Genomic DNA, 16,774 nt, shown 5'->3' with positions numbered 1-16,774 from the left:
ATTACCCCAAGTTTAGCCAGACATTCTGTGAAGCCACTCAAATTAGAACTCTCTGGCATGCAGTTCAAGATTGCTCAGGAAAGGAAAGAGAGTTGCCTGCAGGCTCCCCCCGCCTCCACAGCTCGTGCCCTGAGCCATGAGCCATGAGACTTAGCCAGTTCTGTGGAAGCACAGGTGCTGGGGGCCTCACCGTGAAGCTCCAAAGAGTGAACACTGTGTCTCTGGCTTTGGAGAAGACTGTTATTTCCACAGCCTTTGCAGCTCCAAGTTATTCCTTCCCAAGAGGAGAGCTCACTTCAGAAAGTGGCCCCTGGGCATGAGGGAGCACCCACCATTCGGCCCTGGGCCAGGTCAGGGCTTGGAAAGCCAAGCCCAGAGTCCAAGGACTCTCCTCCATCTATGGTGGCATTCCCCTGGACAGGATGGGAGGGCTATGGCCCAGCATCCCTCCCATCCCACCCCTGTGGGTGCTCACAAAGAGGCCCTGCAAGGATGCAGAAGGGCAGTCCCAGACTGTGGGTGCAGAAGCTTCTGACCAGAGGCTCTGCCATTTGGATGCCTTTTACCTGGACTGTAACACCCCCACGGCACTCCCACCCAGAGCCAACTTGAGGCCCATCCCATGGGCCTCTGCATCTTGACAGCCAGGACCCCCACCTGACACTGGGGGCATCTGAGGTGGGAGGAGGATGAAGGAGGAGATCCTGGAGCAACAGTCTGGAGCATTCCTGAGCCACCCCCTCCCAGTCTGGGCCATGCCCTCTGGCAGGTGGGAGGACAATGCCGGCTGTGTGCCGTCACTCCTGCCCCACTCGCTCAAGAGGAGGGCCATGGCGTGGCCCCAGCTCCAGCCTTGGCCTCTCCTGTGGTTCTCTCCCTCCCCACACAGCCCCTGCTATCTGCCATTTCCATCCGTCCAGTAGGATTTCCTTCCAGGCACAGACAACACCAAGGTGAGCGGTTTCCTGTTTCCTTTCTACCTGTGCTTTTCATCCCAAGGGGCAGCAGCCCATCCCTGTGGTCCCAAGAATCTGGAAAGTGGGGTGGGGCAAAGGGCTCAGAGGCACTCAAGTGCAGGGCACCAGCTGGGAGCCCCAGAACCTTACCTGGCTGGGCCCCAAGCTGCAACACCCCCCCACCATCAGATGTGGGGACAGTTCACGCTCCTCCTCCAACCTCCATGCCCCTCACCATCTCCAGCTCAGAGAAATATCCAGTGGCCTCTTGTCCCCATAAGGCTGCAGGCCCCAGGGCTGGTCAGCCCCACAGTCCCCAGCAGCTCCTTGGGGCTACAGGGTGCCTGAAGCAGGGGACCAGCCACAGAGCCCCACGGTAGTGCTCCCAGCCCTGTCCCACCATGGACTCTGCGTATGAGATGAGCCACATTCGAAAGCTCCAGGCACAGCACATGCGGATGCAGGAGAAGACTTTCACCAACTGGATCAACAACATCTTCCAGCACAGCCGGGTGAGTGTAGCTGGGTGTGTCCCACAGCTGTCCTCTGCTGTCCCCCCAGCTCCCTGGTCAGTGGCCTCTGGGGGCCCACCGTGAGATCATCTGGCTGAGATGTCTCGCAGACCCCAAAACACAGATGAGTCCGGTGCTCCTTCCTTAAGGAAGACCCCTCTGGGCTGTACCTCCCAGGTCCTGGGATAGGCCAGACAGGTGAGGGGGGCTGACCCTGTGCCTCTTCCCCACCCCTCCCAGGTGGGCATCAAGATCCAGAACCTGTACACAGAGCTGGCCGATGGCACCCACCTACTGCGGCTGCTGGAGCTCATCTCGGGGGAGGCCCTGCCACCCCCCAGCCGGGGCCGCATGCGAGTACACTTCCTGGAGAACAGCAGCCGAGCTCTGGCTTTCCTCAGGGCCAAGGTGGGCACCGGGGAGAGGGCTTCTGGGCCAGGTGCTGGGGTGGGCAGCAGGGACAGGCTGGACTACCAGATCTTCTTTCCTGGGCTGGCCAGGGCAGAGCAGAAGATCTGGAGCCTGAATCCGGGAATAGCAGCTAGGATACAGAGATGCAGAAAGCAAAGCCCTTCCTTGAACAGTACTCCCAGCTTAGAGGGCCCCAAACCGGTGGGAGCAGAAACAGCCTTCATCCCCGTGGGCGGGACTGAAATATGCTGTTGACTGAAACGAGGGAATCAGAGAATTCTCAGCAAGCAGATTCCGTGTACTTTTAACTTCTCCTTTCCTAAATAAGGAAATTTACCAGGCAAGAGCCATGGTAAGTGGGCCAGCAGATCCTGGATGCGGGGTTGGGGGAGGCAGGCTGAGGGTAGAACACAGGAGAAGAACCCTGGAAACTGAGCCAGGCAGCAGAGGGGGCAGGTCTTCCTTAGAGAAGTTGGATCACTTAGCAGCGAGGGACCACAGCAAACAGGAGGGAGGCAGAGTCTCCTGAAAGCAAGAGCCCAAAGAGATAGTCACTAAAAGGAGGCAAAAGCTCCAGGGACATGGAAGGACCCTCATGGCCAGTGTCAGGGGGCTGGACAAGGGTCATTTATACTGAGAACCAGGTTGGGAAGCCCATAGGGCTCCTGGCCTCGGGGACTGAACCCATGAGGTGGCTGTTCCTGGAGGCTGCAAGCCACTGAGCTCGAACTGGCTGGGCTGAACCTGAGTGTCACTTAAGTCCTGGGTTGGAAGTCATAGCCCCTGGGAGCCTGGCATGCTGGAGAGAGGCCAGGGAGGTAAGAAACCAAAGAAAATAACAGGGCACTGCGGTCCCCAAGCACAGGGAGGAGCAGACAGCTGACAGTCACAGAATGCCATGCTCTTTTTGGCCCCAGGGACAATAGCCTGTAAACCAGCCCCCTCCCCTCCAGGTACGTGGGAAGAGTAGGAGCCCCATGGCCCTCATCAGAGGCTCTGCAGCTCCCCCCGAGCTTTGATACATAGCATGTCACTGATGCATAGTCTGTGAAGGTGACAGCTTGCCTCCACTGTACATACTGTTACCCCAACACAGGGTTGATGAGTAGCAGGATGTGGGGTGCACTCATTTCTGGAGACCTTGTCATTTGCTGGACACTCCATGCCAGGCTCTGGGGACCACAATCAGCAAAGCCCAGACCCGACTGCAAGGGGTCTGCAGTTTCAGGGAAGACAACTGATTTTAACCCAGGTCACCGGGCGCCGGTAAATGTTTAACAATCAGCCCTCGGGGCAGAGGGAATAAAAGCCCTCGTTTGTAGCACCTGCTGGTTTCTGTGGCACTGATACCCCCACCACGGCTGATTCCAAGCTACCGGCGGGGTATCAGCAAACACCAAGCGGGAAGATCAGCCTTCACAAGCTGGTATGAGCAGACTCCAACACCCCACTGACCAGATGCTCCAACTCCAACTCCAAGCTGAGGTGAGCGCAGAAGGGCTCAGGTGTGCCAGGAGAAGGCTGAGCATGGGGTGGACCCTTCAGAGACCAGACAGACACAACAAAGTGTACCCACGGGAGTACCCAGGGATGCAGCCTCAGCCACCAGGCAGGTGGTTGGCCGAAGCCAGCTTCCCGCCAGATCTTATGGGAGTCTCTCCTCTTCTTTCTCCATTTAATGCATACTTATCCGTTACCCACTATATGCCAGACGCTCTGCTAGGGAGACACCAGGGAACAAAACCAAGATCCCCACCCAATCGGGGTGAGGGGGCCAAGCATGTGTGTTTGAGCGGGAGGAATTAGTCCTTGGGTTGTGATTTTTAATAAGGTGGCCATTGAAAGTACCATTGAAAAAGTGCTGTTTGATAAAGACTTAGAAGAAGAGAGGGAAGTAGCCATGTGGCTACTGGGGGGAATATTTTCAGACAGCAGGGGCAGCCCGTACAAAGGCCCCAAGGCCTGTGCTAACAATCCCAAGAACTGCAAGAATCCTACAGTCCTCGGAGCCCTGGGATCCAAGAGAGGAAGATGGATCCAGAAGGTGAAGGGGTCCAGGTCCCGTGCAGCTTTGATGTTTATTCTGTTCCTTTCTCCCCTCATTTGCTCCTCCTCCCTGTCCATGTGACAAGATCTAGGGCAGCAGGTTTTCAACTTTAGTGCGTGGGAAGAACCCAAGGTGTTTGTCCAAATGCAGAATCCTGGGCCCTGGCCCAAGAGAGTAATCGGTGGGGCCTGGGAATCTGCCGTTTTAACAGGAGATGGAACACTAATGAAGAAGGCTGAGATTGAAGTGGGAACCAAGGACCCAAGCACCCCCTGGAGATTCCAAGATGCCCTAAGAGGTGGAGGCAGACAGCTGCTGTGGTCTATTGAGTTCATTTATGGACTATTTATGACTCCTCATTTCCAGCCCCCATGGCTGAACCACCGATCTTGGCCCGTGTTTACCTGTAGACCACACACAGGGAGTTCCCCACCCCAGTGGTCCAGCCCAGTTCACCAGGCTGGGGTCTTTCCCAGGAGGACTTGAGTCCAAAGCTGCAACCATTTAGAAAAGCTTCACCTGCCTCACCTGTGCCCTGCCTATTTCTCGCTTGGGGACGTCCTGGGGCAGGACAGATTCCAGGACCCTGCCATCTGGCAACAGGTGCCCTGGACTTTAGGTTACTCTGAGACTCCTCTGGCACACGGGCTTCACAGCTGAGCCCAGCCAACTGTGCCCACAGGTGCCAATACCCCTCATTGGGCCAGAGAACATCGTGGATGGAGACCAGACACTCATTCTGGGACTCATCTGGGTCATCATTCTGCGTTTCCAGATTTCCCAAATCTGCCTGGACAGGGTACGTCCCAGCCCCCAACGCCCCGCCACCCAGCCCAGCCCCAGCCTCCCCTCAGGTCCCTGGGGACAGAGCTTTTCCAGCTGACTGTTAGGGTCCCCACAGCAGACCCTGGCATTCACACAATTAATACCCACTCTTCAACCATGGGCAAAGGATTGAGAATGTCAGAGAGACTGTAATATGTTGAAGTGACAACTAGGTTCACAAACTTCAGTCTGGGACAAGCCATTCACAAGTAGGGGGTTGAGGTGACTGCCAGTGCCTGCCTTTCCTGGTGACAACAGTGCCAGTTCCTGACTGGTTGTTCCCTACTTGGCACCGAAACCCTGTAACTTCCATTACCCCTCTAATATGCTGTTGGGAGAAATTAAACATGTGGAGGGCAGCCCATTCCCAGAAGTTTCCAAATCCCCAGTCACCTGAAGACCAAAGACACCATCCCCTATCCTCCTCTGTTCTACCTTTTGTTTTCTCAGGACTGAATTGGAAAGAGGAAAAACATAAAGTCCTTATATTTATCAATTTTCATAACTTTTCCAATTGGGGTTTCCAAAACCCCACCTAAGACTCAATTCCAATGCATTAGAAAAGCCAACCTAGAGGATGAAATCCGAATGAAAAAAAGCCACAGATCTGGCTCAAATCCCGGAGGACCCCTGAAGCCCATGATCTGACTGTGAGCCCCGGGAGAACAGGAGATTTGCCTGGCTGTGTCTCCAGAGCCTAGGGCCTATGTGATGACTGAATGGATGGATGAATTTCTAGCTGGCCTCAAGCCCTTTCACGTAGCTACCCTCTCCTCCTCGGTCCCCCAAGCCAGCTCCAGGTGCCCCAGCTGCCCTTTCCCTGGGGGGGGGCAGCAGGTGCATCATCTCCTGACCGGTCACCCTGCTCCCTGACCACTCAGGCTCTGCTCCCTGAAAAACAGACATAATTGGACCAGGCTGACTCTGTTCCCTCCCATGCCCATCCCTAGAACCTCTCCTAGTTTGTGTCTGCCAGCCTAGTCCAGCTGCTTAGGGCATCTGCTCTAGACCTGGACACTTCACCCTACACTGCTGCCCACCCAAGCTCCGGGGCCCTAAGGGCAAGAGAGGAGATGCAGCCTGCCCTGCTTTGATATTTTGAGTTTATAAATAGGAATTGGTGGAGAAGTGGAGCAAATGAAAGGAAGCACGAGTTGGGGGAGGAGGGGAAGGGAAGGAACTTTGGGGTGTGAGGGAGGGAGTGGGGGGAGGAGAGTACCACTGAGGCAGGAATGGAGGCTGGAGGGGGAGTAGAAGGGAGAAAGGAGGTGGGAAAGAAGCACTGAGAAGAGAGAGGGTGGGGCAGGGGTGGGGGCAGGTGGACCCGAGAGTACAGAACAAAGGAAATTCTTAGGAGGAGGAACAAGAAGGGTGGGAGGGGATTGAAACCCGGTGAAGATGTCCTTGCCCAGCGTGAAGAAGCAACACAGACTCTGCCCTCAGCAGCCGTGTGAGGCATCGAGGCGGTAGACGGGTGAGCTGCCAGCCTTTCCTGTCAGGCCAGTCCCTGTCCTGTCGGTGGAGGGATGCTGGGGAGCTTCCTAAATACTCCTCTGCACCTCCTCATGTCATCCCTAGAGTGGAAATAGTGCCGGCTTCCTAGGGCTGCGTGCGAGTGGTGGAGAGCCCTGTGCATGGGCCCAGGGCCTGGCTGGAAGGCAGCCCAAGGGGACCTGGAGCCAGACTAACAAACCCCAGCCTCAGTTCCCTGGGACCCAGGGTCAGTGAGCACAATGCCCCACCCATCAGAAGGGCCGAGAAACACACTTCTTTGGAAGAAGAAGCTTTCTCTCTCAGCCCCAGTCCCTGCCCACCACAAATGAAATCAAGTAAAATCAGGTGTTCCGAATAGAGGGCAGTCTGCACCTGCCTCCAGGCGGCGGGGCGGGGCGGGGCGGGGCGGGGCGGGGGGGGGGGGGGGGGGGGTGAGTGGGGGAGAAGGATCACAACCAGGCCTGACCCGCCTCTCCGGCGGCCTGCCGGCTCCGCTGCCTTCTCAGCTGTCCCATGCTGACCCACCATCCTGCCTGCCCTTCCAGGAGGAGTTTGGGGCCAGCGCAGCCCTGCTGTCTGCCAAGGAAGCTCTGTTGGTCTGGTGCCAGCGGAAGACGGCCTGCTATGCCAATGTCAACATCACTGACTTCTCCCGCAGCTGGAGTGACGGACTCGGCTTCAGTGCCCTTATCCATGCACACAGGTGCGCGTGAGGGAGAGCAGACCCAGCACCCTCCCAGCCCGACCTGGCCTGAGGCCGGCTTCAGCCTCCCTCCTGGAGGCCTTCACCACCAAGCCAACGACCGAGAATGGGCTTGGGTCCTCAACCTGCTCATCTCCCACATCCCTCTGGGCCCCGAACCCTGGGTCTGGGAGTAGAGATGGCTGGTGGCCAAGGCCCTCGCCCTTTCCTAGGAAATCTCATGGAATTGGCCAGGTTTGCCTTGACCCCTGCCTTTCTCCAATGTCTGTGTCATCGCTGACTCTATTCTCAGTCCTTTCCCTCGCAAGTACCTGCCCTTTTGAGCTTCTCCCCCTACCCACAAGCCAGGCCCCTGAGCGAAATTAGCCCTCCTCTCTCTACAGGCGCCCTATTCCTTCATTAGGGTCTCAGGTTACCGGCAGGGGAAACCAATACCTGGGTGGCCAACAGGAGCTTGCTTGCCTTTGTAACAAGTCCACTTAAACCCAAGCAGTAAATTTCTCTGGTGAAGAGCTTTGCCTGCTTTCTGTCCAGGCCAGACCTGCTTGACTACTGCTCCCTGCGTCCCGAGCGCCCGCTACACAACCTCGACTTGGCTTTCCGCGTAGCTGAGCAGGAGCTGGGCATTGCTCAGCTGCTGGACCCCGAGGACGTGGCTGCTCTCCAGCCCGATGAACGCTCCATCATGACCTACGTCTCCCTCTACTACCACCATTTCTCCCGCCTGCACCACGAGCAGACTGTCCAGAGGAGACTCGCTAAGGTTGGTGAAAGAGCAGAGGTGGCCTCGAGGAGAGATGAGCATGGGCTCTGGAGTCAGAGCTAGGTTTAAAGACTGTGTCTGCCACTTCCTAGTTGTGTGGCCTTGGCCATGTCCCCTAACTTTACCGTGTGTCCTCTGTCCATTGGAGCCCATAATGCTTGGGGTGACAGAAGGCTGCTATGAGTGCTTGGGAGTGTGAGCACAGTGCCTGGCAAACAGGGAAAGCCAGGTGAGCACCATCCTCTCCAGTCCCTCCCCTCTCCCCCTGCTCGTAGGCTGTTAAGCCCCTAATGAGATTGAAAGGCTCAGAGAGCCAGACTCTGCAAGGACAAGCACAGAAGCAGCTGTGCTGGGCGCAGTCCATGTTTTCGGGGCTCTCATACTCTCTGGGCACGGCGGCAGGCACGGAAGCCTGGGGAGGCTGTTCTCAGGGTTGGTGTCTCGGTTGGGCATGGGGGAGAAGATCCAGGCCAAGGGCTCTGAGCTGTTTTAGGGATGTGGGGCCTCAGGAAAGGGAAAGGTGGCTCAGAAAAAGAATAGTACTCCCCAGAAGTGAGGCCAAATGGGGTAAAATAAGATGGAGGAAAACAGGGCGGATGCCCCACACTCCTGGGTCTAAGTGTGCAATGCAGGCAAACCTGATTCTCTGGGGGCTGGGAGGACCCCACTTTAGTGCAACCTCAGCTAGGGGAAAGAGCCTCCACCCACCTGGGCAACCTTGGCAGTCACCGAGCATCCAAAAGGGGAGCACCTCCATTCCAGGGCCTGCCCCGAGGTGCTGCCCGAGGCCTTCCCGTGCCTCCCCCAGATCCTGCTTCAGCTCCAGGAGACAGAGGAGCTGCAGACCCAGTACGAGCAGCTGGTGGCCGACCTGCTGCGCTGGATTGCGGAGAAGCAGGTGCAGCTGGAGGCACGGGATTTCCCAGACTCCCTGCCTGCCATGCGCCAGCTACTGGTGGCCTTTGCCTTCTTCCGCACCCAGGAGAAGCCACCACGGCTGCAGCAGCGAGGGGCCACAGAGGCCCTGCTCTTCCGGCTGCAGACGGCACTCCGAGCCCAGAATCGCAGGCTCTTCCTGCCTCACGAGGGCCTGGGCCCCGCAGAGCTGTCCCAGCGCTGGGCAGTCCTGGAGCGGGCAGAGGCCTCAAGAAGCCAGGCCCTGCTGCGGAGGATCCTACAGCTAGAGCGGCTGGAAACCCTGGCCCGGCGCTTCCAGCGCAAGGCAGCCCTCAGGGAGAACTTTCTGACAGACACAGAGCAAATGTTGGACCAGGCCACAGCTGCCACTCCACCAGCCAGCCTGGCCACAGTGGACGCAGCTGCCCAGAGACTGGGCATGCTGGAGGCCAGCATCCTGCCCCAGGAGGGGCGCTTCCAGGCCCTGGCCGAGATCGCAGACATCCTTCAGCAGGAGCAGCACCATGGCTGGGCAGATGTGGCCCGCAGGTGAGCCTGGGGTGCGGAAATCAACCTCAAAACAGGCTAAGGCCTTCCTATCATATCCTTATGTTTACCTGTGCCCATTCCTGGCCATAGAGGTCCGATCTATAAGTTCTAACTCCCACTGATGCCTGAAGTTCCAGCGCCCTCGATTCCCCATTTTTAGTAAAGCACTGCCCTTTCTAGATACTTCTTATCAACTCATTCACTGAACAAGTATTTGTTGTCTACTACGTCCCAAGCACAGTTCTAGGCACTGGAGATTTAGTAGTGAGGAGGAGAAACCATAATGCCTCCCCTCACAGAGCTTACACACTACTAAGGAAAACAGACGAATTAAAATAGATAAATAGTACGTGCAATAGTGATTTTAAAAAAATGGTAACAAGATAGGGGATTATGAGGTGCCAACATGGGGGGTGGGGGTTAGATCATGTGGCCAGAGGAGATTGACTTTTTTCTTTTAATTTTTTTTTTTAACGTTTATTTATTTTTTTGGGGACAGAGAGAGACAGAGCATGAACGGGGGAGGGGCAGAGAGAGAGGGAGACACAGAATCAGAAACAGGCTCCAGGCTCTGAGCCATCAGCCCAGAGCCCGACGCGGGGCTCGAACTCATGGACCGCGAGATCGTGACCTGGCTGAAGTCGGACGCTTAACCGACTGCGCCACCCAGGCGCCCCAGGAGATTGACTTTTGAGCAAAGACCAGGAAGAAGCAGAGACCAGAAGAGGGGCCCAGCTGTAGAGATACGGGACACACTATACCAGGCATAGGGAAGGCGCATGCCTGCCATGTTTGGAAAATAGCATGGAGGCCACTGTTGGTCAAAGTGAACAAGTAGTGGTTGAGGTCAAGGAGGTACAGGGGCAAAGGGTGGGGGTAGAGATCATACTGGGATCTGTAGGACACAGTAAAGATGGGATTTACTCACAGAAGGATGGGGAATTCAACACGGGAGGGCTGGAATGAAGGAGTGGCACAATCTGACTCCTGTTCGACGACGATCGTTCTGGATGCCATGTCAGGCACAGACTGAAGGGACAGAAGCAAAGACCACTTATGCAGCTATTGCAATAATCTAGGCCAGAGAAGCAATGCAGGTGATGAGAAATGGTGGGATTTTGCATATATTTTGGATCCAAGAGGATTTACAGACAGATCACATGCGGGGTGTGAGAAATTCAGTTATCAGGCCCTTTAGCCCAGGCACCTAGAAGGATGGAGTTGCTATCATCGGAGATGGAGACTGGAAAGGTTTGGGGGCCCTGTTGGCCTGAGCCACACAGACCCTCCATCTAGCTTCTCTGCCTGTGTTTAAGAAGCAGGAACACAGTGCCCCGACAGCCATAGGCTAGAATGCTCCAAGCCCCCAGTCACTGGGCTCAGGCTCCTCCATGACAGCCAAGCACCCCCACCAGGTGTAGACCCCAAGGTGGCTTCCCTATCCCAGCCCAGTGAAGACCCCACCCCACCCCTTATTTTCACATCCTCCAGGCAACTGGAGATCACTGGGCGCTGGGAGCAACTCCTTCAGCGTCTCCAAGGGCAGAAGCAGCAGATGGCAGGTCTGCAAGCTGTGCTGAGCCTGCTGCAGGAGGTGGAGACTGCCTCCAACCAGCTCAAGGAGCTACAGGTGGGCCCTGGACCAGCAGGCCCCTGGGTGACACAGCACCAACACTCGTGATGACCCAGCACTCTGGGACAGCAGTGATCACTTGTCCATCCCTGGCCAGGTGCTGGCCAGCTCCACGGCCTGTGGGCAGCAGCTGGCTGAGACAGTGGAGCTGCTGCAGAAGCATGACCTGCTGGAGGCCCAGGTCTCAGCCCACGGGGCCCATGTGCGCCATCTTGGCCTCCAGACCTCGCAGCTGGACTCCTCCCTGGGTACTACTGTGGAGGTGCTGCAGGCCAAGGCCCAGGCACTGGCCCAGCTTCACGGGAGCCTGGTGTCTCTTCTAAGGACGCGGTAAGAGCTCACCCAGCTCTCCTACCTTCTCTAGAACTTTTCTGGAACCCAACTTACCTCCTGCCCTGGTTAAAATACTGCTGACTTGGCAACTTCCTCCACATTGACCTTCACCTCTGTCTTCTGTTCCCCTGTTGAGTTATCAGGAAAAAGAAAACTCCTATCTAAGGGGGAGTGTCTGAGCCTTGTGGGGAGCCCCCTCCCCAGTCCCTTTGGTGCCCCTTGCCACCCCTCAGGCGCACCTTGCTGGAGCAGACCCTGCAGCAGGCAGAGTTCCTGCACAACTGCGAGGAGGAGGAAACCTGGTTGAGGGAGCACGAACAGCTGGTGGAGGATGAAGCCCTGGGCCGGGACCTTAGCCAGATCAGAGCAGCCCTGCAGAAACACAAGGTCCGTGTGACCCTGGGCCCTGCCCCAGTCCCCACCTGGCCCTTCCCTTTCCTTCCCTTCACCCAGCTCTGCACCCTGCCAGGCCCTGGAAGCCGAGCTCCGCCACCACCAGGCCATGTGCACTGATCTCGTGAGAAGGGGATGCGACCTGGGAGCCCGCGGGCACCCCACGCGGCCAGACCCCAGGGAGCGGGCCCAGGCACTGCAGGGCGCGTGGCAGCGGCTCCGGGCCTCCACAGCCAGGCGGGGTGCTCGGCTGCAGGCGGCTATGCTCGTCCAGGAGGTAGTTAGGCTGCGGATGCGGGGGGCCGGGCAGGCGTGTTGGGTCGGCCCGTGCCCAGCCTGCCCTCCTGCCCACAGTACTTCAGTGATGCGGCTGACGCGGCCTCGTGGCTGCGGGAGCAGCAGTCGGCTCTGGAGAGCGCGTCCCGCGGGCGGGACCAGACGGCCGCAGAGGCCCTGCTGCTGCGCCACCAGCGACTGGAGCGTAGCCTGCATGCCTTCGGGACGGAGCTACGGCGACTGGACGAGCAGGCACGGGCGGCCGCAACCCAAGTGTCGCTTACCGTACGTGTGGGATGGCAGGGACCCAGAACTACAGGCCTCTAGCACCAAATGCACATGTGGTCTGAGCACTATGCCCCGTCTCCCGTGTCCACACAAACAGGATGGAAATGGGAGGGCTTTTGTGGCCCCTGACCTGGGAATCTTAGCTTCAGGCTTGGGGGTGCCCCACCCCTCCTCAGCAACTTCTTACTGGCTGCCCCAGTCCGATTAGTGGAATCTTGTCTGCATGCTTGTAGAAGTCATCCGAGGATAGTTTGGTTTTGCTCATGTTGCCCACCAGTTTCAATGCACTAATCCGGTTCCTCCTGGAACCACCCCAGGTACAACCATTGGCCCCACCCTGCCAAGCCTCGTGTTTAGGGGAGTCCTCTCTGGACACACTGCCCTGTGTCCTGTCAGCACAGGTGGTATCTGCCCTGAGCTCTCCAAAGGAAGGCCCGAGGAACCTCCGGACCTGGAGTGAGGTTTCCTGCCACTCTGGGCCCCCAAGCACTCAGAAGATGGTCCTCTCCGCTGAGCTTGACCCTGACTTTGACCCTAACACCATACTCCAGATACAGGACTGCTTGAACCAGGACTATGAGGGCCTGGGGGCCCTGGCAAAGGTAACTAACACTTCTTGTTCAAGAAATGTTCATGGAACACCTACTCTGCACTGGACCCTGAACTGGGAGCCCAGAGACAGAGCAGTTGACTGGACGTGCTCGCTGCCCCCAAGGAGTTTACACAGGCAGAGAAGAGGAGAAACAGGTCATTAGATGGCGGTGGGTGTGATGGAAGCCCAGGTCAGGCTGGGAGTCAGGGAGGGCATCTCTGAGGGGAGGCCATTTAGGCTGTGACTGGAACAAGGAGAGGTTGAGAGCAGGCAAAGACAGGGGGAGGGCAGGAGAGATGCGGGCGACCATCCCCTGGGCAGTACCTATCGCCAGGCAGGCAGGAGGCCCTGGAGGAGTAAAGACCAGAGTGCCTGGAGCCTGAAAGTGAAGCTGGGAGTGGCAGATGGCTGGAGGAGAGCCTGGAGGGGAGAAGGGTGGGGCTAGGCAGAGCCAGGTCCCACAGAAGTGTGGCTTGTCCCTAAGAGCCAAGGGCTAGATCAAAAGAGCACACTCTACCAGGGTCCTTGACCTGATATGAAGCTCTTGTCAGCTCCTTCCCCTGGACCTCCAACAGAGGGCGCAGGGCCCAGCAGTGGGGCAGGGGCCTTCTCTCGCCCTGGGGGGAAGGGTATGGGGACCTGCTCTGAGTGCCCTAGGGGGAAACTGGCCCTTGCCCCAACCTCTGGGCTGGCCTCTCCTCAGCACCGCAGAGCTCAGTTGGAGGAGGCAGTGGCCCTATTTGGCTTCCATGACTCCTGTGGAGAGCTGCAGTCATGGCTGGAGAACCAGACCGCACTGCTCCAAATGCTGCAGCCCCAGGCGGATGACTTGGAAGCCACGCGGCTCAAGTATAAGGTACTGCCCCTGTGGAGCCAAGGTGGGCGTCTTGGCTGCTTGGCCCTGCGGCCTTTCCGTATTCCCGTCCTTCTCCCTCCCCGCCTGCTCCTGCCTCTCCGTTATTCACTCCTGTGTCCTACTTCTCCATGTTAACTGTAGTCCTGTCTGGGAAGAAGCAGCAAGGGATCTGGCCTTGAATTATTTTGTTTTTCTTGAGGTATAATTGATACACAACCTGATAGTAGTTGGAGGTATGCAACATAATGGTATGTCTGTGTATATTGTGAAATGTACCCCACAGTAAGTCTAGTTAGCATCCATCCCCACGCATAGTTACAGAATTGTCTTCTTGTAATGAGAACTTTTGAGATGGACTCTATTAGCAACTTTCAAAAATGCAACACAGGATTATTAACTATAGTCTCCAAACTATATATTCCATCCCCATGACTTACTTACATTATAGCTAGAAATTGGCACTTTTTGACCCCCTTTACCCATTTCACCCACCGCCCACCTCTCCACTTGTGACAGCCACCAATATGTCCTCTGTATCTATCTTGTTTTGTGCTTTTTAGATCCCACATACAAGTAAGATCATACAGTATTTATCTATCTCTGGCTTACTTAGCATAATGCCCTCACGGTCCATCTTTTGTACAGTGGTATATATGTATATCACATTTAGTTTTGATTTTGTTTTTTAATAAATGTTTATTCACTTTTGAGAGAGAGAGAGAGAGAGAGAGAGCATGAGTAGGGGAGGGGCAGAGAGAGAGGAGGACAGAGGATCCAAAGTGGGCTGGTGAGCCTGGTGTGGGGCTCTAACTCACGAACCATGAGATCATGACCTGAGACAAAGTCAGACGCTCAACCAACTAAGCCACCCAGGCGCCCCTCTTTTTTTTTTTTTTTTTAAGGTTTATTATTTATTTTGAAAGAAAGCATGTGTACACCCACCAGCTCTCAATCAGGGTAGGAGCAGAGAGGGAGGGAGAAAGCAAGAATCCCAAGCAGGCTCCCTGATATCAGCACACAGCCAGACTGGGGGCTCAATCTCACAGACCAAACAGTGAGATTGTGACCTGAGCTGAAATCAAGAATTGGAAGCTTAACCAACTGAGCTGCCCAGGCACCCCTTTGCCACATTTTCTTTGTCCATCCATCACTGGACGCTAGGTTGCTTCCATATGTTGGCTATTGTAAATAATGCCTCTATGACTATGGGGGTGTAGCTATCTTTTCGAATTAGTGTCTTCATTTTCTTTGGATTAAATACCCAGATGTGAAATTGCTGAATCATAGGCTGGATCTATTTTTCATTTTTTGAGGAACCTCTGTATTATTTTCCATAGTTGCTGCACCAGTTTATATTCCTACCAACACAATGGCTTCCTTTTTTCCACCTTCTTGCCAACACTTATTTCTAGCCATTTTTTAACCTTTAAGAAAAATTTGTTTAACGTTCATTTATTTTTGAGAGAGAGACAGAGACAGAGTGTGAGCCGGGGAGGGGTAGAGAGAGAGGGAGACACAGAATCTGAAGCAGGCTCCAGGCTCTGAGCTGTCAGCACAGAGCCCGATGCAGGGCTCAAGCCCACAAACTGTGGATTATGACCTGAACTGAAGTCTGACGGTTAACCGACTGAGCCACCCAGGAGCCCCTCTAACCCTTTTTTTTTTTTCATTTTTTATTTATTTTTGAGAGAGAGTATGCACAAGCTGGGGAGGGACAGAGAGAAAGAGAGAAGTTCTGAAGCAGGCTCCACACTGACAGCAGAGACCCCAACATGGGGCTCAAACTCATGAACCATGAGATCATACCTGAACCGAAGCTAGATGCTTAACCAGCTGAGCCACCCAGGTGCCCCTATTTATAGTCTTTTTGAAAACAGCCATCCTGACTGGTGTGAGGTGACATCTTGTTGTCATTTTGATCTGTTTCCCTGATAAAGGGTGATGCTGAGCATCTTTTCCTGTGTCTGTTGGCCACCTGTACGTCATCTTTGGAGAAATGTCTATTCAGGTCCTCTGCCTGTTTTGCAAGCAGATTATTTGTTTTGGGTGTTGCATTTATTGTTGTGTACGGTGTAAGGTAGGGATCCAGTTTCATATTTTGCACATGGCTGTCCAGTTTTCCCAACACCATTTATTGAAGAGACTATCTCTTCCCCATTCTTGGCTCCTTTGTCATAAATTAATCAACTGTATGTGCACGGGTTTATTTCTGGGCTCTCTATTCTGTTCCACTGATCTATTTGTTTTTATGTCAATACCACACTATTTTGATCATTATAAATAATTACTACAGTTTACTATAGTAAACTATACAGTTTGAAATCAGGGAGTGTGATGCCTTAACTGATGTCTTGAGAAAGACTTTTTTTTTTTTCTCAAGATTGTTTTGGCTATTCCACACAAATTTTAGGATTTTGCATTTCCGTACAAATTTTAGGATTGTTCTATATCTGTGAAAAATGCTATTAGAATTTTTATCAGGATTATAGTAAATGTATAGATTGCTTTGAGTGGTTTAGACATTTTAACAATGTTAATTCTTCTAATCCATGTGCACAGAATATATTTCCATTTGTGGGGGGGGGGTTCCCAACTTCTTTCATCGATGTTTTCAGTGTACAGGTCTTTTATCTCTTCGTTTACTTATTTTTTGGTTTGTTTGTTTTTTTTTTTTTTTTTTTGTAATGCAATTGTAAATGAGATTGTTTTCTTAATTTCTCTTTCTGGTGATTCATTCATTATTAGTGTATAGAAATACAAAATACTCCTTTATATTGATTTTGTACCTTGAAACTTTACTGAATTCATTTATTCTAACACTTCGTTGGTGGAATCTTTAGGGTTTTCTATATATAATACCACGTCATCTGCAAATATTAACAGTTTTACTTCTTGCTTTATAATTTGGATACCTAGCCTTGAATTTTTAAAGGGCCCTCCCAGCCCTTTAAGGACAGAGACTCCAGTCCTTCCAGAGGGATGCTGCTCAGACACCTGCACAGCAGAGCATATCAAGTCATTTGTAGTCTTGAGTGCGGTATGGGAAGAGAAGAAACTCACTCAGGGCCTGGGTCTTCCTTTCCCCAGAACTTCCTCACTGCCCTGGCTGTGGGAAGGGGCTGCTTGACTGAGGTCAGCAGCTCTGCTGAGCAGCTGAAGCAGAGATGTCCTGAAGATGCCCCCAGAATTCAGCAACAGCAGGAGGAACTGAGCCAGAGGTAAGACGGAGGGAGCACAGAGCAGTGG

The 16,774-nt window shown here is 54.5% G+C and overlaps 1 protein-coding gene across 1 annotated transcript in view; it reads left to right on the top strand.

Annotated features, from left to right (window-relative positions):
- Positions 1 to 471: 471 nt before the first annotated feature.
- The window catches only part of SPTBN5 (spectrin beta, non-erythrocytic 5), a 47,306-nt gene continuing 31,003 nt past the window's right edge, over positions 472 to 16,774 (top strand). The window contains exons 1-14 of the mRNA XM_040492367.1: positions 472 to 1,468; positions 1,709 to 1,876; positions 4,609 to 4,725; positions 6,791 to 6,948; positions 7,483 to 7,711; positions 8,520 to 9,157; positions 10,649 to 10,787; positions 10,888 to 11,120; positions 11,357 to 11,510; positions 11,593 to 11,793; positions 11,871 to 12,077; positions 12,482 to 12,682; positions 13,376 to 13,528; positions 16,616 to 16,746. Of these exons, the coding sequence (XP_040348301.1) occupies positions 1,358 to 1,468; positions 1,709 to 1,876; positions 4,609 to 4,725; positions 6,791 to 6,948; positions 7,483 to 7,711; positions 8,520 to 9,157; positions 10,649 to 10,787; positions 10,888 to 11,120; positions 11,357 to 11,510; positions 11,593 to 11,793; positions 11,871 to 12,077; positions 12,482 to 12,682; positions 13,376 to 13,528; positions 16,616 to 16,746 (2,840 nt within the window). The 5' untranslated portion in view covers positions 472 to 1,357. The remainder of the gene's footprint in view (positions 1,469 to 1,708; positions 1,877 to 4,608; positions 4,726 to 6,790; positions 6,949 to 7,482; positions 7,712 to 8,519; positions 9,158 to 10,648; positions 10,788 to 10,887; positions 11,121 to 11,356; positions 11,511 to 11,592; positions 11,794 to 11,870; positions 12,078 to 12,481; positions 12,683 to 13,375; positions 13,529 to 16,615; positions 16,747 to 16,774) is intronic.

Source organism: Herpailurus yagouaroundi, unplaced genomic scaffold, assembly GCF_014898765.1.
Source record: "Herpailurus yagouaroundi ecotype Mexico unplaced genomic scaffold, PumYag 184, whole genome shotgun sequence".
Taxonomy (NCBI): domain Eukaryota; kingdom Metazoa; phylum Chordata; class Mammalia; order Carnivora; family Felidae; genus Herpailurus; species Herpailurus yagouaroundi.
This window is presented reverse-complemented; position numbering and strand designations above follow the sequence as displayed.